This window comes from Agelaius phoeniceus, chromosome Z, assembly GCF_051311805.1.
Source record: "Agelaius phoeniceus isolate bAgePho1 chromosome Z, bAgePho1.hap1, whole genome shotgun sequence".
Lineage (NCBI taxonomy): Eukaryota > Metazoa > Chordata > Aves > Passeriformes > Icteridae > Agelaius > Agelaius phoeniceus.
Window position 1 is genome coordinate 47,194,184 of NC_135303.1, and position 17,310 is coordinate 47,211,493.

General features: G+C 46.2%; 1 protein-coding gene across 1 annotated transcript; it reads right to left on the bottom strand.

The window, feature by feature from the left end:
• Window positions 1-12,049: 12,049 nt before the first annotated feature.
• CARTPT (CART prepropeptide) lies at window positions 12,050-13,833 on the bottom strand. Its single transcript, XM_054652461.2, has 3 exons — window positions 13,652-13,833; window positions 13,488-13,571; window positions 12,050-13,070 (listed from the first exon to the last, which is right to left on the bottom strand). The coding sequence occupies exons 1-3, from the start codon at window positions 13,793-13,795 to the stop codon at window positions 12,963-12,965; spliced, it is 336 nt and encodes a 111-aa protein (XP_054508436.1). The 5' UTR covers window positions 13,796-13,833; the 3' UTR covers window positions 12,050-12,962.
• Between the last annotated feature and the right edge of the window lie 3,477 nt (window positions 13,834-17,310).

Here is a 17,310-nt window from a genome sequence, read left to right on the forward strand (position 1 = left end):
ACTTAGAGTTACAACACAGTGTGATATAGTCTGAAGTTTGCCTTGAATTTACTTACTTTAGCATGAGTAGCTGAATTTTCTGGCGTTGTATGCCAGTAGTTGCAAACTTTCACCTAGAGATGTTTCTGGCTGGAATAATTTTCCTAGTAATTTTCCTACTAGCATATACAGTGAGAATAATGTTGATTACAATCCAGTGTTTAAGTTTTTGCCTAGCAGTCCTTACTTTAAACTGAGGGTTTCTGAATTTCCCATTCTTGACCAACTAAACTAGTTCATCAGAAGCACAAACCAGAGGAGGCTGCAGTCCTCAGCAGAAGCTGAGTCTCAACAAGATAGGAACAGTTATTGGCCTGTCTGTGGGGTCATGGGAAAAGAATCCTAAAAATTAGGAGGCCCCAGACCAAAAGCTGCCATTGCACCAAGAGGCATGTGCAGGGCATGAGGAATAAATGCATAAATTCTGAGGCAATTAGGGCCCATGGGTCTTGGTACAGGGTTCCTTAATAGATTAACTGGGCTCTAGCTGTCCTATTGATGTACCATTCAGTTACTTGGTTATTTTTTCCTGCAGCTGGATGACAGAAACTCTCCTGTGAGGAACCTAGAGTGAAGAAATTTCTTTTTTAACATATTCATTACATAGGGCAATGTTTTAGTAGTACTCATGTAGACCCTAAACAGTACTGGCCTTATGCTCAACAAACTACATAGCATAAGCATATTCTATGATGAGACAGAAGTTATGGCAAAATCTTACTATTTCTGTAGGAAACAACTGTGCTTTAGGAACAATGTATCTATGATACTCTAGATACTCTAGATTGTAAACTGTCTACTACATTATAGGACGCACACTCAACAGGTGCACCTCAAGTAAAGTGTAACTGATTTACTTGTTTTGTGCATATAAACTAAAAATTTTTGTTGAAGGTGACCTTTTGAGAAGAATGATAAATGGTGCAGGAAAGAGCTGAACAAGAACAAGGAAAATTTTCCATATCTTTCTTGCCAAATACAAGACTGGGCAGAATTACAAGGAAGGGGAAGGCAAGGGCCTGGGGTGAGATTCTGACCTTGCTGGTGTCAGCATGACTATTGTCTTTGTTTAGGATGAGGATACAGACATGGAATTGAGTTAATTGTTAGCAAGGTCTGGTTTAGAACATCTTCTATGAACCTCAATTCTTAACAATGCTTAGTTGTTGTGCTTCATTTACCATCCTAACACTAGCACTTCCATACTCTGCTCCTGCTTTATGACACAGGAGTAGAGGGAACTTGGAGGCCTCTTTGTGCTGATAAAAAAAGAAGAGAATTAGTCCAGGAGGAAGCTGGGCAATGGAATACGGAATTATTCCGCCAGCCAGCCCAGTGGATGTTCTTCATTAGTCATCAACATTCAACAGCAGTTGGCCAACTTGGCTCCTGTGACTATGGAAATATACTGTGAGTATAACACATGTCCAAAAAAAGAAAATACCATGAACTGGGGAGGGGGAAGGCAGGAGAGGCAAAGGTAATTGAAAACTAGTAACACAAAGTATCTTCTGTAAAAGAGGAAGCAAACAGACTCGATTTTTCCAGTGATTTCATTATTCTCTGTTCTGGATCCGGTACTTAGAATCTCTACCTGATTTCATGTGACGACATGTTCTGTATAGCACTGACTTTACTCTGCCCTGCTACCTGATAATTGCTAACACAATTGAGACATGCAGTGAGGCAAGAATAAACAGAGAACAAAGGTTTCTCTTGTTTCATGTTTTGATTGTAGCACAAGTAAAAACAAACTGCTTGTTTCAGTGTGTTGACTTGTCTGGAGAGTAGTAGTCAGGACTCTTCTGGAAGACAAAGGCCTATCCTCATCCAGACCAACTGCAAAACGTCTTTTCCAGAGGGAGATTATAACTGTTCACTCACAGTGCATAAGTCAAAACAAGAAGTAGTCCTCAGATGATGCACAGTATTGGAAGCTGTTTGTAAACAGCATTGTTTGCTTCTCACTTTGGAGTTTTTTTCAGTAAATAATGAAGACTTTGCTGATCTGCCATAAAGAATGAGATTGGAAAGATAGAACATAAAAAGGTGAAGCTACATCTCAATTCAAAAAATTAATTTGAATCTAGGTTGACTGCTGATAAAAGTTCCTTAAAATATTCTCTTTCATAATCTCTTTCATAAGTAATTTCTTAGATTATTTTCCAAGAGTATGCTCAAGCAACTACTTTATGAATACTCAATTTTTGATAGTTCCATTGACAAATGTCCCTGGCATTAAGTATTTTGGATATACTTAGAAGTAGTTTCATTCATGGTGTCTGCCATCTCTGTAGAGCATTTATTCAGTAATTCAAGGGTAAATTGCATTATTTTTGTTAGTTGGTTTCTACCCTATTAAATCATTATTAAGATGAGGTACCTATTTAAGTTGTGGGAGCTCGCTTTTTGTGTTCACTGCTGCATTTGCATTCTTTCAGAGCTAAAAGGTTTACCAGTGCTGAAGTACATGCCTGACTGCACAGTAGGAAAAAGGAAAAGGGACAAAATTGAATAGGAAATGGGATGAAACTGTTTACTTACTGCCATTTCAAGGAGAAAAAGTTAGGCTTACTTAAGAAAGATGATACAAAGTTAATAATGGTACTAAAAAAGTAATTCTGCTTGCTCAAGAACAAGAAGAGACATAAAAGTTGGCATATACAAAAGGAAAACTATTGCAAAGCTCTTTCCTCCTTTTCCATCGCATGATGAAACTTGCTTACATCTTCTGCTGACCTGTGTGCATACAGGGAGATTTATTGGTTGATTCATAGATAGGTAAGTGTGTGTGCCCACAACAGCAATTCTGAAATACATTGTTAAGAATCTACGTAAGGTATTTTAAAATCAACGCAGTACCATGTCATTTTTGGATTATCTTTCCTACCTCAACATCAGTCTCTCCTGAACCACAATAAACGCCAAATAAGGCACACAGGTGTGAATAAATGTCTTACTTACACAGCATAAACCCCGCCACCCCTAACCGAAACTACAGTTTCTCTGAAGAAATTCCATGTTTCTTAAACCCCTGCCTTACAGTCAAGAAGCTGGTTAATAAATTCCCAACATTCATAAGATACTGTAAATCAAAGCATAGGAAATTTCTCGTGTCTATCTTCAAATGTCTCTTGTTCTTCTCCAGATGTGTATCTGAACTAATTTTAATTCAAGTGGTACCTCCTCAGGCAATGTACCAGATTTACTCAGGTGACCATTAGCTGGATGGTCAAACTGGGCTCCTGGTTACTCATTTATGCAGATATCCCAGTTCCAGGCACAATATACATAATCCAGCAAACTGATGTGATAATTCCTCTATGAACTGCTAAACTGTTTTCCAGCAATATCCCAAGGAACACTGTGCATACTCCTCTGCCTCCATCTTCTGCTGAATTTGTAGAACATGGTCTAAGAACTAATCTATGTACATATTTAAGAGTGTTTGGATGAGCATATTCTCATCATGGAGCCATAAACAAGTCAAAATTGACTAAAAAAGCCTTTTGAGAATTTGGATGGCATGAAAAGTTTGCAGTGCAGCATGCCTTCTGAGCCCATGGGTAACCTTGCTAAACTCTCATGTGGGAGAGCTACACAGGTGCTTTATCCAAGTGCCCCAACCTGCTGAAATGATGGCATGAGGTTGCATTCTTTCTTAGTACTACTTTTTTTGACTTCAGGAAAAGTAAAGGATGGATGAAGAAGGATGCAAACAATAAATACCTGTAATGTCAATACTGTTAAGGAAGTTTACTTGAATAATTGTAATTTCATCCATACTGGTGACATCATGTCTCTTCAGTACACGGCATATGGGTCTTCAGGGCAGCAGACTTCCCTCTCTTTTCCATTCTAGAACCAGGAAAAAAAAGTTATTTCCTAAGGGAAAGTCTCTGCACAGTAACCAGCACCCTCTTGTGTTCACGGCGAGCAGAGGCCAAACCCTGTGCCAAGTAGCTCCGGAGTGATCCTGCAGCACCTTCCACAGCCCCAAACCTGACCATAACAGCAGGAGCCTGAGGTCTTTTACATGTTTCTCCAATAGCTGCTGGCTGTTGCCCAGACAGGGAAGTAGTAATTAGCACGGCTTTATGTACCTTAATTTTCTCAAACACCATCAGAAATATTCTGATAAATTTTCTGAACAACTTCTGCCCCAAGTCTTTCTTTTGAGCTACCACAAAGCTCAAAGAAGCTTTCCAAGAAGCTTGGGTGTATCTCAAAATAGAATTTACACAATGTCTTCAACAGAAGCCAGGAAGTTCTATGGCTCTTCTGATCTCCTATGCCTTACTCAGTTAATGATCAATGAGATAGAAATAGCCGTATAAATAAAGTAATAGCAATGAAATGGCATAAGTAAATCCAAATCAGAACAAAAATGCAGTTTGGCTAGGGTACAGTACTGGTATCTAAATAAAAGTAAAACTGATGCAACCACCAGTGGATCAGTTCTCCAGCCACTAAACTGTCCCTGAAGTGTTTTCTTGTTTATGTTGTTTTCCTGTTTGGATTTCTTTGTACAGAAATTCAGAATTGCATATAGTTTCCTTACAGTTCTCTGTAGAAACTACTTAATAGCTGCAGTTCCATACATAAAGGTAGTGCGTGATAGCTCTGAATCCGTGTGCCCACCTTCCAGAGGAAGTTAAAAATCCATGAATTCCTCACCTTATTAACCTATAAAGCAAACTGGATAACAGCCACAGTAACCCTAATTTTAGGACCCATGTTTAGATAAGGGCCTGCAAATGGGAGAAATATAGCCACGACCATACACCACCCAAACCGGGATAAACAAGACCACATAGTGACATGTAATAAGGTTTCTATATCCTGCACACAAAAAAGAAAAAATTATAGGTTACTCAAGAACCGTTATTCCATTTTTTTACCCTTTTTCTGTCAGTGCCCTTGGGCTCCGTGCTTGGGCACCAAAATCTGTCTCAGTTTGAAAGACAGGTGTCTGCTAGGGAAGGCAGGAGCCTCCCTTGGAATGGAGAATGTAAACCCTCTCCCTCCAAATTGCTATATGTTTGAAATTAAGGGGCTCTCAGGCAAAGATATTGGACTAGGACTAACAGTTCTTTAGTAGTATGTGTAACGAGGAGAACAAACCAACAACAACCCCAGGTCCCGGCCCGCTCGGCCGCGGCGCTTTCCCTCTGCTGCAGTTCCGGGCTCGGCCGGCAGGGGCGCCGCTGCTCCCGGGGGCGGGGCGGGGGCGGTGCCTCCCCCGTGCCTGCAGGGGGCGCTGTGGCGATGGCGGCTTGGCCCGGACGGGCGGGGATGGGGGAGAGGCCTTGATCCACAAACCCCATGGCACCGATCCCGGGGCCCAGCGGGACTCTCGGGAGCGCCAGGCTGGGATGGCAGGGCTGAGCAGAAACCCAGGGGTGGTGGACGAGATGTATCAGAAATTCCGCTGCCATAGGTGGAACCTGCTGGGTGTCTGGGCAGGGAAGGGCAAGGTGCGGGACCCAACAGCAGAAGTAAAGCAGCTCCCAGCTGGGTTATGGAGGTGGCAGCAAATTCCCTTCCCCAAGCTGCAAGTCCGACCATGCTCCTCCAAAACTCAGTGAGAGAGAGAGAGAGCCCCCAAATCCCCAGCCCCATCTTTTTCCTGCCTCTGTTCTTGCTGTACCTCTTTTTCCTGGAGGTAAACTCCCAAAAACCAGAGGAGTACTGTCTCGAACACCTAGCCTGCTAGTTGCTAGTGCTTCCTAGCAACTCAGTGGGAAAACATTCCACAAGGAAACAGGAAAGAAAAGGAAAGAAAAAACCCAACCCCTGACAGGCTATTAAAAAAAGAGGTGAACAAATGCATGCTTGCTCTACAGAGCTTTTTGGGAAAAGCAAATGAATTTCTAGCTGATACAACTGAGAAGAGTGTACCTGAATGTAGGTACACAGTTTGTGGTAGCTGTGGGCCCAGCCTCATCCCCAGTGGGTACAGCTGTGAGAAGCAGGTGAGCAGCATTGACAGCAGTGAACCATGGAGTGCCCAGGTGCACCAAAGGGAGCAAAGGGCACACAGGTGCAGGGCATGAACGTGAGGGGTGTAAAGGGTTGGGCTAAAGGACAAGAAGGGCAGATGGGCAGGTTCTAAATAGTCTGGAAGGTTAGTCAGGGGAAATGCACTTTAACCAGATCAGTGCAAACATACTGGAGCTCCAGCTCCATAAGGGAGAAAATCAGCACATCTAGTAACATTAGAATTAACACTAACAAGAGTTACTAAGTCTATTGTGAAGAATGGTAGGGTATGATGTCTTTTCTATAGAGTCATATAATCCTTCGGGCTGGAAGGGACCTTTAGCGTCCATCTGGTCCAATACATCCCTGCAATAAGCAGGGACATCTTCCACTAGATCAGGTTGCTCAGCGTCCTGTCCAACCTAACCTTGAGTATTTCCAGGTTGGGGCACATACTACATCTCTGGGACACTTGTGCCTTTTTTTGCCACCCTCATCATAAAATTACTTTTTGCCACCCTCATAATAAAATTACTTCCAACTTAAATTTACCCTTTTTCAATTTAAAACCACTGCCCACTGTCATATTGTCACTGCTCTGCCAAGAGCAGTGCCCATCTTTATTATAAGCCCTCTGTGAGTATTGAAAGACTGCAGTAAGATCTTCCTGTAGCCTTCTGTTCCCTGAACAACCTCAACTATTTCAGTCTTTCCTCCCAGGTGAGGTTTTCCATCCCTCTGATCATTTCCATAGCCATCCTCTGGACTCACTCCAGCAGGTCCATGTCCTCCCTGTGCTGGGGCCCCAGAGCTGGATGCAGGGTTCCAGGTGGGCTCTCACCAGAGCAGAGCAGAGGGGCAGAATCCCCTCCCTCCCCTGCTGCCCACGCTGCTTTGGATGCAGCCCAGGACACGTTTGGCTCTCTGGGCTGGAAGTGCCCATGGCTGGGTCATGTCCAGCCTCTCACCCAGCAGCACCCCCAAGTCCTTCTCACAGGGCTGCTCTCCATCTGCTCATCCCCAGCCTGTCCCCTGATACTGGGGGTTGTCCTGACCCAGGTGCAGCACCGTGAACTTGGCCTTGTTGATCCTCATGGGATTCCTGTGGGCCCCTTCTTGAGCTTGTGCAGATCCCTCTGGATGGCATCCTGTCCTTTAGGAATGTCAGCTGCACCACACAGCTTGGTGTCATCTGCAAACCTGCAAACACTGTCTGTGTCTTTGTTGGAGACATTTAACAGTACTGATCCCAATACAGACCACTGAGGGACACTGCTTTCACTGATGTCCCTCTGGACATTGGGCAATTGACCACTACCCTCTGGATGTGACCATCTGGTCAATTCCTCATCCACCAAGCAATCCACCCATCCAATCCATCTCTCTCCAGTTTAGACAGGAGGATGGGGGGGGGGTTGGGGGGGGAGGAGGGTGGGAAATGTGTCAAAGGCATTACAGAAGTCCAGACAGATATCTGTCGCTCTTCTCTTGTCACTCCACCACAGAAGGCCACTGGGTTGGCCAGGGAGGACTTGCCCTTGGTGAAGCTGTGCTGGCTGTTTCAGATAATCCCCCTGTTCTCTGTGTGCCTTAGCACAGCTTACAGGAGGATCTGTCTTCCCAGGCATAGAAGTGAGCCCTCACCACCATCCACTCTCTCTGTGCCAGACCCTGAAATGTAATTTGTGGTTCACAGCTAGAACCCAGCAGCTGGTTATTTGCCTTGGTGTGATCATTTCTGTGAATCCTGTAGGATCCTACAAGACAATAACAGAGGACTGGAAGATGGGAATTACTTCTGGGACAAAGTCTAGCTCCTGTGTGGTTGTGGTCGTTCTGTTGCAGCACTGCCTACAAGTGAGAATACACTCTGCCTCCCAGGCAAAACAGGCAGGATCTCCAAATTGCAATCAAGTCAATTACCACATACAAAAGAGTATTTGCCATTTACTTGTGAGGAATTAAAAGAGCCACCCTTGAATGCTTAATCAGTATTTATGTTTTCATTTCTAATCTCATTATGGCTGCTATTGCAGACAGACTGTGGAAGGGCTCCAGGCAGGTCCCACAGGTCCCTTCTGCACAATCTTGCCAAAGTCTGAAGGCCCAGACATGAGCTGAAAAAAGGCTCACACAGATGGATGAGGGACTGGGGGGGGTGAAGGAAGGCTGCTCAGGTTCCTGAGTCTCTTTTTGTGCAGCCTTCCTTCCCAGCAAGGGGTGTTACCACATCTCCTAGGGACTTGGATCTGAAGGGTGACTTGCTGGGAGTTGTAAGAGGTCACAGATTCACAGGCAAGGTATGGCTGTGTGTTCCAGATTGCTCTACTGTAAAGAAAAAAAAAAATCCATTCCCCAAAATTCCATTCATCACTGTTAAGCTAACACACTCATTTAGACAAGAGACAGCTGCATGCTGAGAATGTCATTCCATTCCAACACTGCCATCTCTTGTTCTTCTGCTGGTTTCATTTTTGCCCAGCTCCAATCTGTGGTGGATCCACCACCAACAGAAAGGCATAAACTCTCCACTATTTTTGTTAAACTGAAACCTTACAAGGAAGAGCAACTGGCTGGATGCAATGTCCTGTACTTCTATACAAGTTGCAAAAAAGTAGAGCGCTTGAAAAGAGCCACATATTTTATCAATCAGTGTTGATTAGTGTGTAACTATTTTCTCTGCTAACTCAGAGAAGGAGAGACTGAAAGAAACGGGGTGGGGAAAGAAGGGGAACAAAGCAAACCTACCACAACAACAAAAAACGCCCTAGAATCTGAGAAGCAGCAAAATCCACCTCAGGAAAAAATGTCATGAGGTTTGTCCAGTATATGTGAAATACATTTTATCCATGCAATATTACCTTCAGACTCTGTGACTTCCAATGTGAACCTCACTTTTCCTCTCAGTACTTGTGCAATATGTTACACAGGGGCTGCCACCCATAGGCATACATTTTCCAAATGCTGGTTAAAGAAGAGCAGTGCCTGCCTCCACCAGGAACACCAAGAATTATGTAGAGTCTTATGGAGAAGACTTGGCTGCAGATAAATAATGTAAGTCGATTGTCTTTGAGTTTTGACTCAGTGGTCTCTGGGAAGAAGTTTGCCCTAGAAGGAGGAGGATCACACTGTGCTAGCAGGTATGACATGGGGAAAGCCCACAGATGGCAAGGAAAAGAGACAGACTGGCTGGGCCTCTTTGTCAAGCTGCTTGATGTTCAACTAGTTCTTCACTGGGGTTTGACTCCTGACAGAGATGGGGCTTCTGGATGGATTCCTTGATTTCTAGCACTGTATTTAATTATTTCAGATATCAGTTATATAAAACACTCTCTTGAATTAACACCTTTTTGCTAGACTTTTTCATGATGTCTCTCTATGTTTTAGTCTTCATGTGCAGAGTAGCTGAAAAAAGGGGTAATGTTTTAGCTCAACCCAAGTACCTGGGAGCTGCCAGAAGCCTCTGAAACGAGTGAGTCACCCAGGCACACAGCACGAATCCCCTGGGCTGTGGGGCCAGCTGAAACTGCTGGTCAACCCACCACTCAGAAATAACCTGACAACCAGCCCATCAGGGGCAGTTTTCACAGCTCTTTCTAGCTGGAAGATCCAGTCAAAAAGAAAAATTTGTTTTTCAGATGGAGTTTTCAGGAGACAAGCATATTTACTGTGGTTGACTCCTAATACAATAGGACTTGAAGCAGTTGGGTTTTTCTACTTCATACTCAGTAAACACATTAATTCTGAACAACATTTATTGAATCCAGACTTTCTTGCAATCCTCTCTGGTGTCTAAATCCAAGATGAACCCTCAAAATCTGTGCTTCTTGTTTTGGACATGTCGTTTGCAGGGCCCACCTTGGAAGTGTTAGTAAGGTGAAATCAGGAGATATTTTAAATTAAAATATTGTGTCATTTCATGCAATTTATTTCAAGTGAAAAATATGCAAATGCCAAGTCTGTCCTGACTCCTACAAGTTTCTCTCCTGACCTATTTTTTTAAATCTCTATAGTAGAAATATCTGTCATGTCATGTAAGTGGTCATATATAATCAACAAGATAAAAGCCCTCAGGTTAATGCACACAATATTGCAGGGAGTATTGTCATAATGTCAGTATCATGAAAGCAATCCCAAAATCCTGATTCCTTAAGTAAGGTTTTAGATTTATGATTTTGATCTTTATGTAAGCCATATTTATAATTTCGAGCAGTATAATCTGGCAAAACAATAACTACAAAATCAGCACATAAGCTGAATATTTCTTGATATATTTTAGTCCAATATTTCATGTTTCAGTCCAATTCTATGTAAATACACCTTCAATAAATGCTACATGTAGAGTCAGTCTACACAAGCAGTTCATTGAGATCCTTGTGGTACTTGGGGCTGGACACAGCCATTGGTTATTAAACCCCCTTAATAATCTAGTTTCACTTCTGAATGATCCTGAAGTAATAACATTGTACCATATAAGGTAGCAAACGGGGATGTTTCAGATGAAGGAAGCATGGAAAATTATCCTGTATGGGAAAAATAAATGCATCCAGAAATTGGTGCCATGGAGTAAAGCTGGGTGGCTTAGCTTACATCCTGGATTTTAAATATAAGTTATAAATACCTGTATACACACAAAAAACCACTCTGTCTGTTAACTACTATAAGTAAAAACCTGTATTTAAAGGATAGAGTTGCATGGACACACTAGCAGTGCTCTGTACCACAGCAAATACTGACAGGACTGTCAAACAGCCAGAGTATAAAAACCACTGAAATATAAGTCCTTGTTTTTGTTTGTATGGAACCAAACAGAGATGCTACAAAAATTGCTTCATTCTTCATTGAGAAATTAAGGATTTCTACAATATATCTGGGAAATACCATAAAAAACATCCACAAGCAGTTACAAGTTTATAGAACCTGGCCCTTGGCTCCAGCCGTGCAAATGCACTATCACACCCCTCCCCTAGAGGCCTTACTCACCCACGGTCACAGAAGTTGCAGGCAGAGCTGGCTGCCGCTCCTGATTGTTCTTGCCCTGGTCACAATATATCCATTTCTCTTTGCCAAGTCCTCCCTCACAGTGTTCCCACCAAGTGCACCATGGCTCCTGCTTTAATTTCACTGTCCCCTCCTGATGCCCCCACAGACACATTCCCCCAGGCCATGAATGGCACACCTCAGTCTTGTGGCCCCACCTGTTAAAACAGCCTTCACACTCTGGGTGTTTTCAGCTACCCTTTATTTTGTACTTCTCCAGGCTAAGAAGAGCTCATTCCAGTCCTGAAAAATAATAACTAATAACAACAATAAACCCCAGCAACTACAATACCTGCAATAATAATGTAGCAATACCTGTAGCAAAATGAGCAGTGGTGAGTCTCTTTTTGAAGTCAGCTCCTCTGTAACTGTTTCAGTCAGAATTCCTTATGTGCTCTTACTGTTTAGAAATAAAGCAAATGCCTTACAGAAGCCTTTCTCTCACAAAACTCTGGGTTTCTCACCTATATTTGTGCTCTCCAGCATGAAATACAAGATTCCCTTGTGATGTCTTTCCCCGGTGTCAGCCTTGGCCCATGCAGCCCCTCATCTCCATGCTGATATAATTAAGAGCTGGTTCTCACAAATTCACTCACAGATGAATTGTGACAAAGGAGAGCCAAGAATTTCCTTCAGGCATCCATCATTTATTGGAATCTAACACAAAGTAACACAGACGATCCAGCTCATGGTAGTCGCCTCCCATACAAGTCCCTGCAGCCGGGATACATCCTGTCCTCTCCCAAAGAAAAACCTGAGGCCTCTGTGTTTGTCACAGTACCCCTGGGTGCCTGTGGCAAGGGAGCAGACATCAGCTGAGCAGTGCCAGAACACATGAACCTTGATTTCTAGTCCTGTCCTGACCTGGCTGATAGTCAGGCTAAAGCACGCAGTAACGCTTGCAGTAGTTTTGGAGACACCCTCAGCCTCTTCCTCTGAGTGCTAGGGATGTGATTTATTTCCTATGTGTGAATTAAAACACCCAAAATACTGTCATCAGAACACTGACTTTATTATTAGAGACAAACAAAGGATTAAAACACGTTATGAGTTTGCTGAAATACACAGTGTACCTGTGGAGGACAGACATATTTATGTACATCAGTTCATTGTAGAAACATGAGTAGGATATCCCCAGGTAGTTTGCAACGAATCCAGACAGCTTTCTCTCCGTGGTGGCCCTGGTAAAGCAGCCAATATCCCCCCAGCCCCACCCCAGCCATGCTAGTGCCGGACCCCCCGCACACCATCAGTGTCTCTCTCATGCCGGACTTTGTACAGCACAGGGTGAGCACAGCTGGATTTGGCCTGGGGCCAGCGGTGCGGGTGAGCCCCACCGAGGGCTGCAGGCTGCTGGCTCTGGCGTGTGCCCAACTGGGTCCTCTGCGCGGGGCGGCAAGAGAGAGGGGGCCAGGGTACTTTGGACACACCCGCATCCCGCCTGCCCCTGCTGCCCCCAGCCACCTCAGGGGGTCCTCTGGCCCCGGCTCCTCCAGCCGGCAGCGGGTGGATGTTTTCCGCCCGAGGAAGGAGCCGAACAGCCCGGGGCACGGCACGGGGCCAGTACGGCTTCCCGGCACGGCTTGGCACTACTCGGGTCTGCACTGGGACGGCACTGCAGCTCCCGGGACCGGCACCTCTACTCCCAAGGCACGGCCCGGGATTTTCCTGGACGGACAAAAACAAGCGGGGGAGGAGGGGAGGGAGAGGACGGAGTGGGGCGGGGGAGAGAAAGAAAACAGCTCCACGGATGTCGGATGTCACGGACAGCGTTACACGGGCGACGCGGGGACTTCTCGCCGCCTTTCTCGGGCGGAGGAGCTGCGGGAAGTCGCCGGCAGGTCGGGGCGGCCAGACGTCAGTGCCTGCGCTCCCGGCGGCTTGCCCCGGGACGCCTCTGCTTACAGGCACTTGAGGAGGAAGGAATTACACGACGTCCCCCGGGGGCAGTCGCAGAGCTTCCCGATGCGAGCCCCTTTCCTCACGGCGCACTGCTCCCCAGCGTCACACTGCGGGCAGCGGCCGGCGGTGAGTGGGACCGCCACCAGCGGCCGCCCAGTTCTGTCCCGTCCTGTCACGTCCCGTGCCGTCCAGCCTAGTCCCATGCTCTCCCGTGTCGTCCCGTCCCGTCTAGACCAAGTCCTATCCCTTCCCTTCCCTTCCCTTCCCTTCCCTTCCCTTCCCTTCCCTTCCCTTCCCTTCCCTTCCCTTCCCGTTCCTCTACCATTCCGTCCCGTCCCGCCTCGTTCTGCTCTACTCCCTTCCCGTTCCTCTACCATTCCGTCCCGTCCCGCCTCGTTCTGTTCTACTCCCTTCCCGTTCCTCTACCATTCCGTCCCGTCCCGCCTCGTTCTGTTCTACTCCCTTCCCCTTCCTTCTTATTCCCTTCCCGGTCCCGTCCCGACCCGTCCCGCCGGGACACCCACCATGGGCACCTGCCCGAACTTCTTCTCGTAGTGCGGTCCCCTCTTGCTCTTGAGCTTCTCCAGCACTTCCTGCAGCGCCTCGATCTGCCGAGAGACCACAGAGCCGCCGTCAGACCGCGCCCGCCCCGCCGCCGTCCCCCGCCCGTTCCCGGCCCCCGCCGCACCAGCTCCTTCTCCCGGGAGGCGCCGCCGCCGCCGGGCGGTCCCAGGTCGCGGGCGCGGCGCGGCGGGGTCGATCCGTGCCCGCGGGCGCTCAGCAGCAGCGCGGCCGCCACAGCGCACAGCGCCAGCGCCCGGCAGCTCTCCATGGTGCTGCCGCCCCGCCGCCGCCGCCGCCGCCGCCTTTATAGCGCCGCGCCCGCCCCGCCGTGCGTCAGCGCCCACCGCCGCCGCGCCCCGAGTGCCGGCACCGCACGGCACCGCACGGCACGGCTCCGCGCCCCCACCGCCCGAGAGCCCCGGTCGGCGCACCAAAGTGCCGGCCGTCCCCGGCCTTCGGGCCAAACAGCGGATCCGTCTCTGAGGGCGGCCGAGGGGAAGGCGCAGCCGCACCCTGCCCGCGCTCCCTGTGCTCGTCCACAGTCGAGAGCTGTGGGCAGAGTGGGAAACTATTGCCTCCCCCCTGGGGGCTGGGATGGTTGAGGGAGAGGGTGGACGTTGGACACAGAGATGAAAGTGGAAGTTGGGCTTGCAGACTAGGGAGACTAGACTTGGAAGTCAACACAGGGATCTGACAGGAGGGAGGGTAAGTACCCATGGGCTAAGGAAAAACACGATGTGCTAGAAGGAAGGAAGAGCCATGTGGGAGAATTAGCCTAAAGAAGTGGGGGGGGGGGGTGGTGGTGGTGGTGTGTGGTAGGTAGTGGTGATGAGCAATAAGCTGATGAGGATGTGAGTACTTGAATAAGGACAGGTGGGAACCAAGAGTGTGGGGAGGTTCAGGGCCACCGAGAGCAAGGTAAGAAGCAGCATCAAAAGGCCTAGGATAAAAGTAACTGCTAATATATCAAGCAGAACTGTGAACGGTGTTTGATGTAAAATATCATACCACTCAGCAGGTTCTTGGGGAGCATTATACACCCTGTGTATGGAATGGGGCCACCTCCGTTTTGCGAAAGAAAAAGTGCTGTTGCCAAAAGGAGACATAGTATCAGACATATCATTCAGACCTTCCCACTGACGTTTGGTTCTACCAGCCCAGTGGCCTCGTGTCCATGAATATTCTTGCTAAAAAGATCCTTGGCAAGTCATGCCTGCCCAGGTCTCACGGCCATGGCAGTGGCAGGGGTAGCTCTTCCCATTAAGAAAAGCAGTGGTATGCCAGGAAGAGCATGCAAGATGAAGGACAGTCAGTGCTCAGCCTTTCTCCAGCCTCCTCTGGGCCAAGGCTGGGGTAAAACAGGGTTGCTAAGCAGCAGTTTGCTGGCATGAGACATTTGGCCATCTGGTTGCTGGGACAAGGAGGCAACAAGCTGGGTCTGCCTGTGCAGAGGTTTCACTTCAAGGTCATGGTTCTGAAGGGGCTACCGGGACGTTCCTGCCTGCAAGTCAACAGCAGCAGGAACTGGGCTGTGTCTCCTTAGGTGAAGGGAGGATCGTTTGGAGAAGAAGGAAACTGGAAAACCTTGTTAACAAAACTCTCCTAGCTTGTTAACAAACTCTTAACAGCTGGTAATTTGTAGGGAAGCTGGGAAGTGGAGTTAGGAACTGCTTGAAAAGGCAATGCAATGTGAGCACCCACACAAGTTTGTTTAAAGAAAAGTTAAACGGGTCCAGGCATGTATTTTTCCAGACAGATGAGAATTTTTTCAAGGGAAAAAAAGGAATGTGGTTCAAAAAGTAATTTTCAACAGCAGCATTTTGTTTGAGGTTCTGATCTCTCTATCACGTTGCTTGCCTCCAGTACTGTGTGTTCACCTCTTGCTGTTACCTCCTCCCACACACTCCTATTGATCATCACATCCAGCAAAGGTCTCATTTGTAATTGCTGGTCAGATTAGAGATCCTCGTCTGTTTGCGTGGATCCTCCAGCTTCATTTAGCCACAGGGAAGGTTAAGATTTCTGATGTCAGGCTGGTGGTAAACCACTCATAGCAAAGTCCAGGCTTTGTTCCCAGGCTGGAGCAAAACCACAACCACATGCAATACTGAAAATTATGGGCATGCCAAAACAAAGTTTCTTAGAACAGAGAAATAACACAGGCTATGAAAAACGCAAAACTTCATACAGAGAGGCAGATATATGGCCTATTCAACTTTAAAGGCAGCATCTGTGAAGCCTGACCAACATTTCAAACCATATTTTATAGTATGAGGATTACTCATGCAGTGTTGAACACACCAGAGATGCTCAGAAAACATCACTGTTTTCTTTCCAACTTACACTTCCAGTAAAAAGCTGAATTTAATGTTAGCTACTCTAGTGAAATTATTGTTGAATGTGGAGGCAATTACAAATTTCTGTTTCCAAAAGTCATTTTGTCTGTCTGGCTACAGACACCCACAGAACTACACAAGTTTCTATGCCTGTTACTGTCTGTATCACACTGTCTCTGCAGACATCACTGTCCCTTGTTCCCCATTCAGCCATTTTTGTACACTTTGTCTCCAGCACTAGGGGACAAAAAATCAGCAGGATTAACATCAGCAGGATAGCTGAATATTAAAGAAGAGCATCAGAGGCTACCAGAGTGTCAGAGGAAGGGGTCAAGATACAAAACCAGAAAATCACTGTTTACAATCACAAAAAGGCAGGTACTTTCCAACAGCATCAGTAACCAGTCATAAGGCAGCTGGCTATGGAAGGAGGGGAGCCTGTGGCACCTAAGCGCTTAGTTCTGGGTAATCCACATGAAATGCAATCAGACCTTGGGGATAGACAGATCTGTTGTACCAAAGTACTAATCCAAGTTTCTCAAAGCTTACTTTCTCCATGCAAATGTTATTGCACACAAGGTACAAACAGAACACTACCAATGTGCAGATGCTAATGCATCTGTACATCAAATGGATAATTTTGAAAGTCACACATGCTTTTCATAATCACACTCTTCCATCATGATCAATTAATTAAGTGTACTTCTAAAAGTGGGAAAATAATGGAGGTTTATCTTGATGGTGGGGAGCAGTTCTTAGGCATTTATGTGTGTTCTAGTTTTGGCTTGGCACAGACATAGAGTTGGACAGATTTTAGGACTATTAGACCGTAGAGATTAGTGTCAAGCATTTGAACAAGTGCTCTACTGAATCAGAGACACGAAAATGGACATCTGGCTTTAAGTGGATGCTTTAAGGCTTTGCAGGAAAGCAGCAGGCTTTTATAACTGCCTTGTTAAATTGCCTTAATTTATAAACCACAGTTAAAAAATAATATACCATCATTGGTTTTCTGAATCAAGACTTTTTTTTACTGAACCCTTGAAAAGTGAGGAAAATCTAAGATAAATCAGAGTTACTGTTGAAGTAATAAGGGTCCAGAGGCATACTTGAAAGACATCTATTTCAGCAGGAGATAGCAATTCATCTTGATGAGTAATAGATTGGAAAAAAGCCACTTAAATAAAAGATGGGTTCTCAGAACAACAGTACATATACCAATGCCCACACAAACAGTGAAGCTACAAGCTCCCCAATAAACAAACCCCACATGGGTGGAAGAGTAGGGGGAACAGGTCCCCAGTGGCTTCTCCATTTCTGCAGGCAGAGCTATCACAGAGGCTGTACACTAGCCACATCTCATTTCAGCCCTGGAAGCAGGCTTGTAACGATTGTGTTCCAGAGGCTCTGCCTTGATGTTTGTTGAACAAACTGCCACCAATTTTGA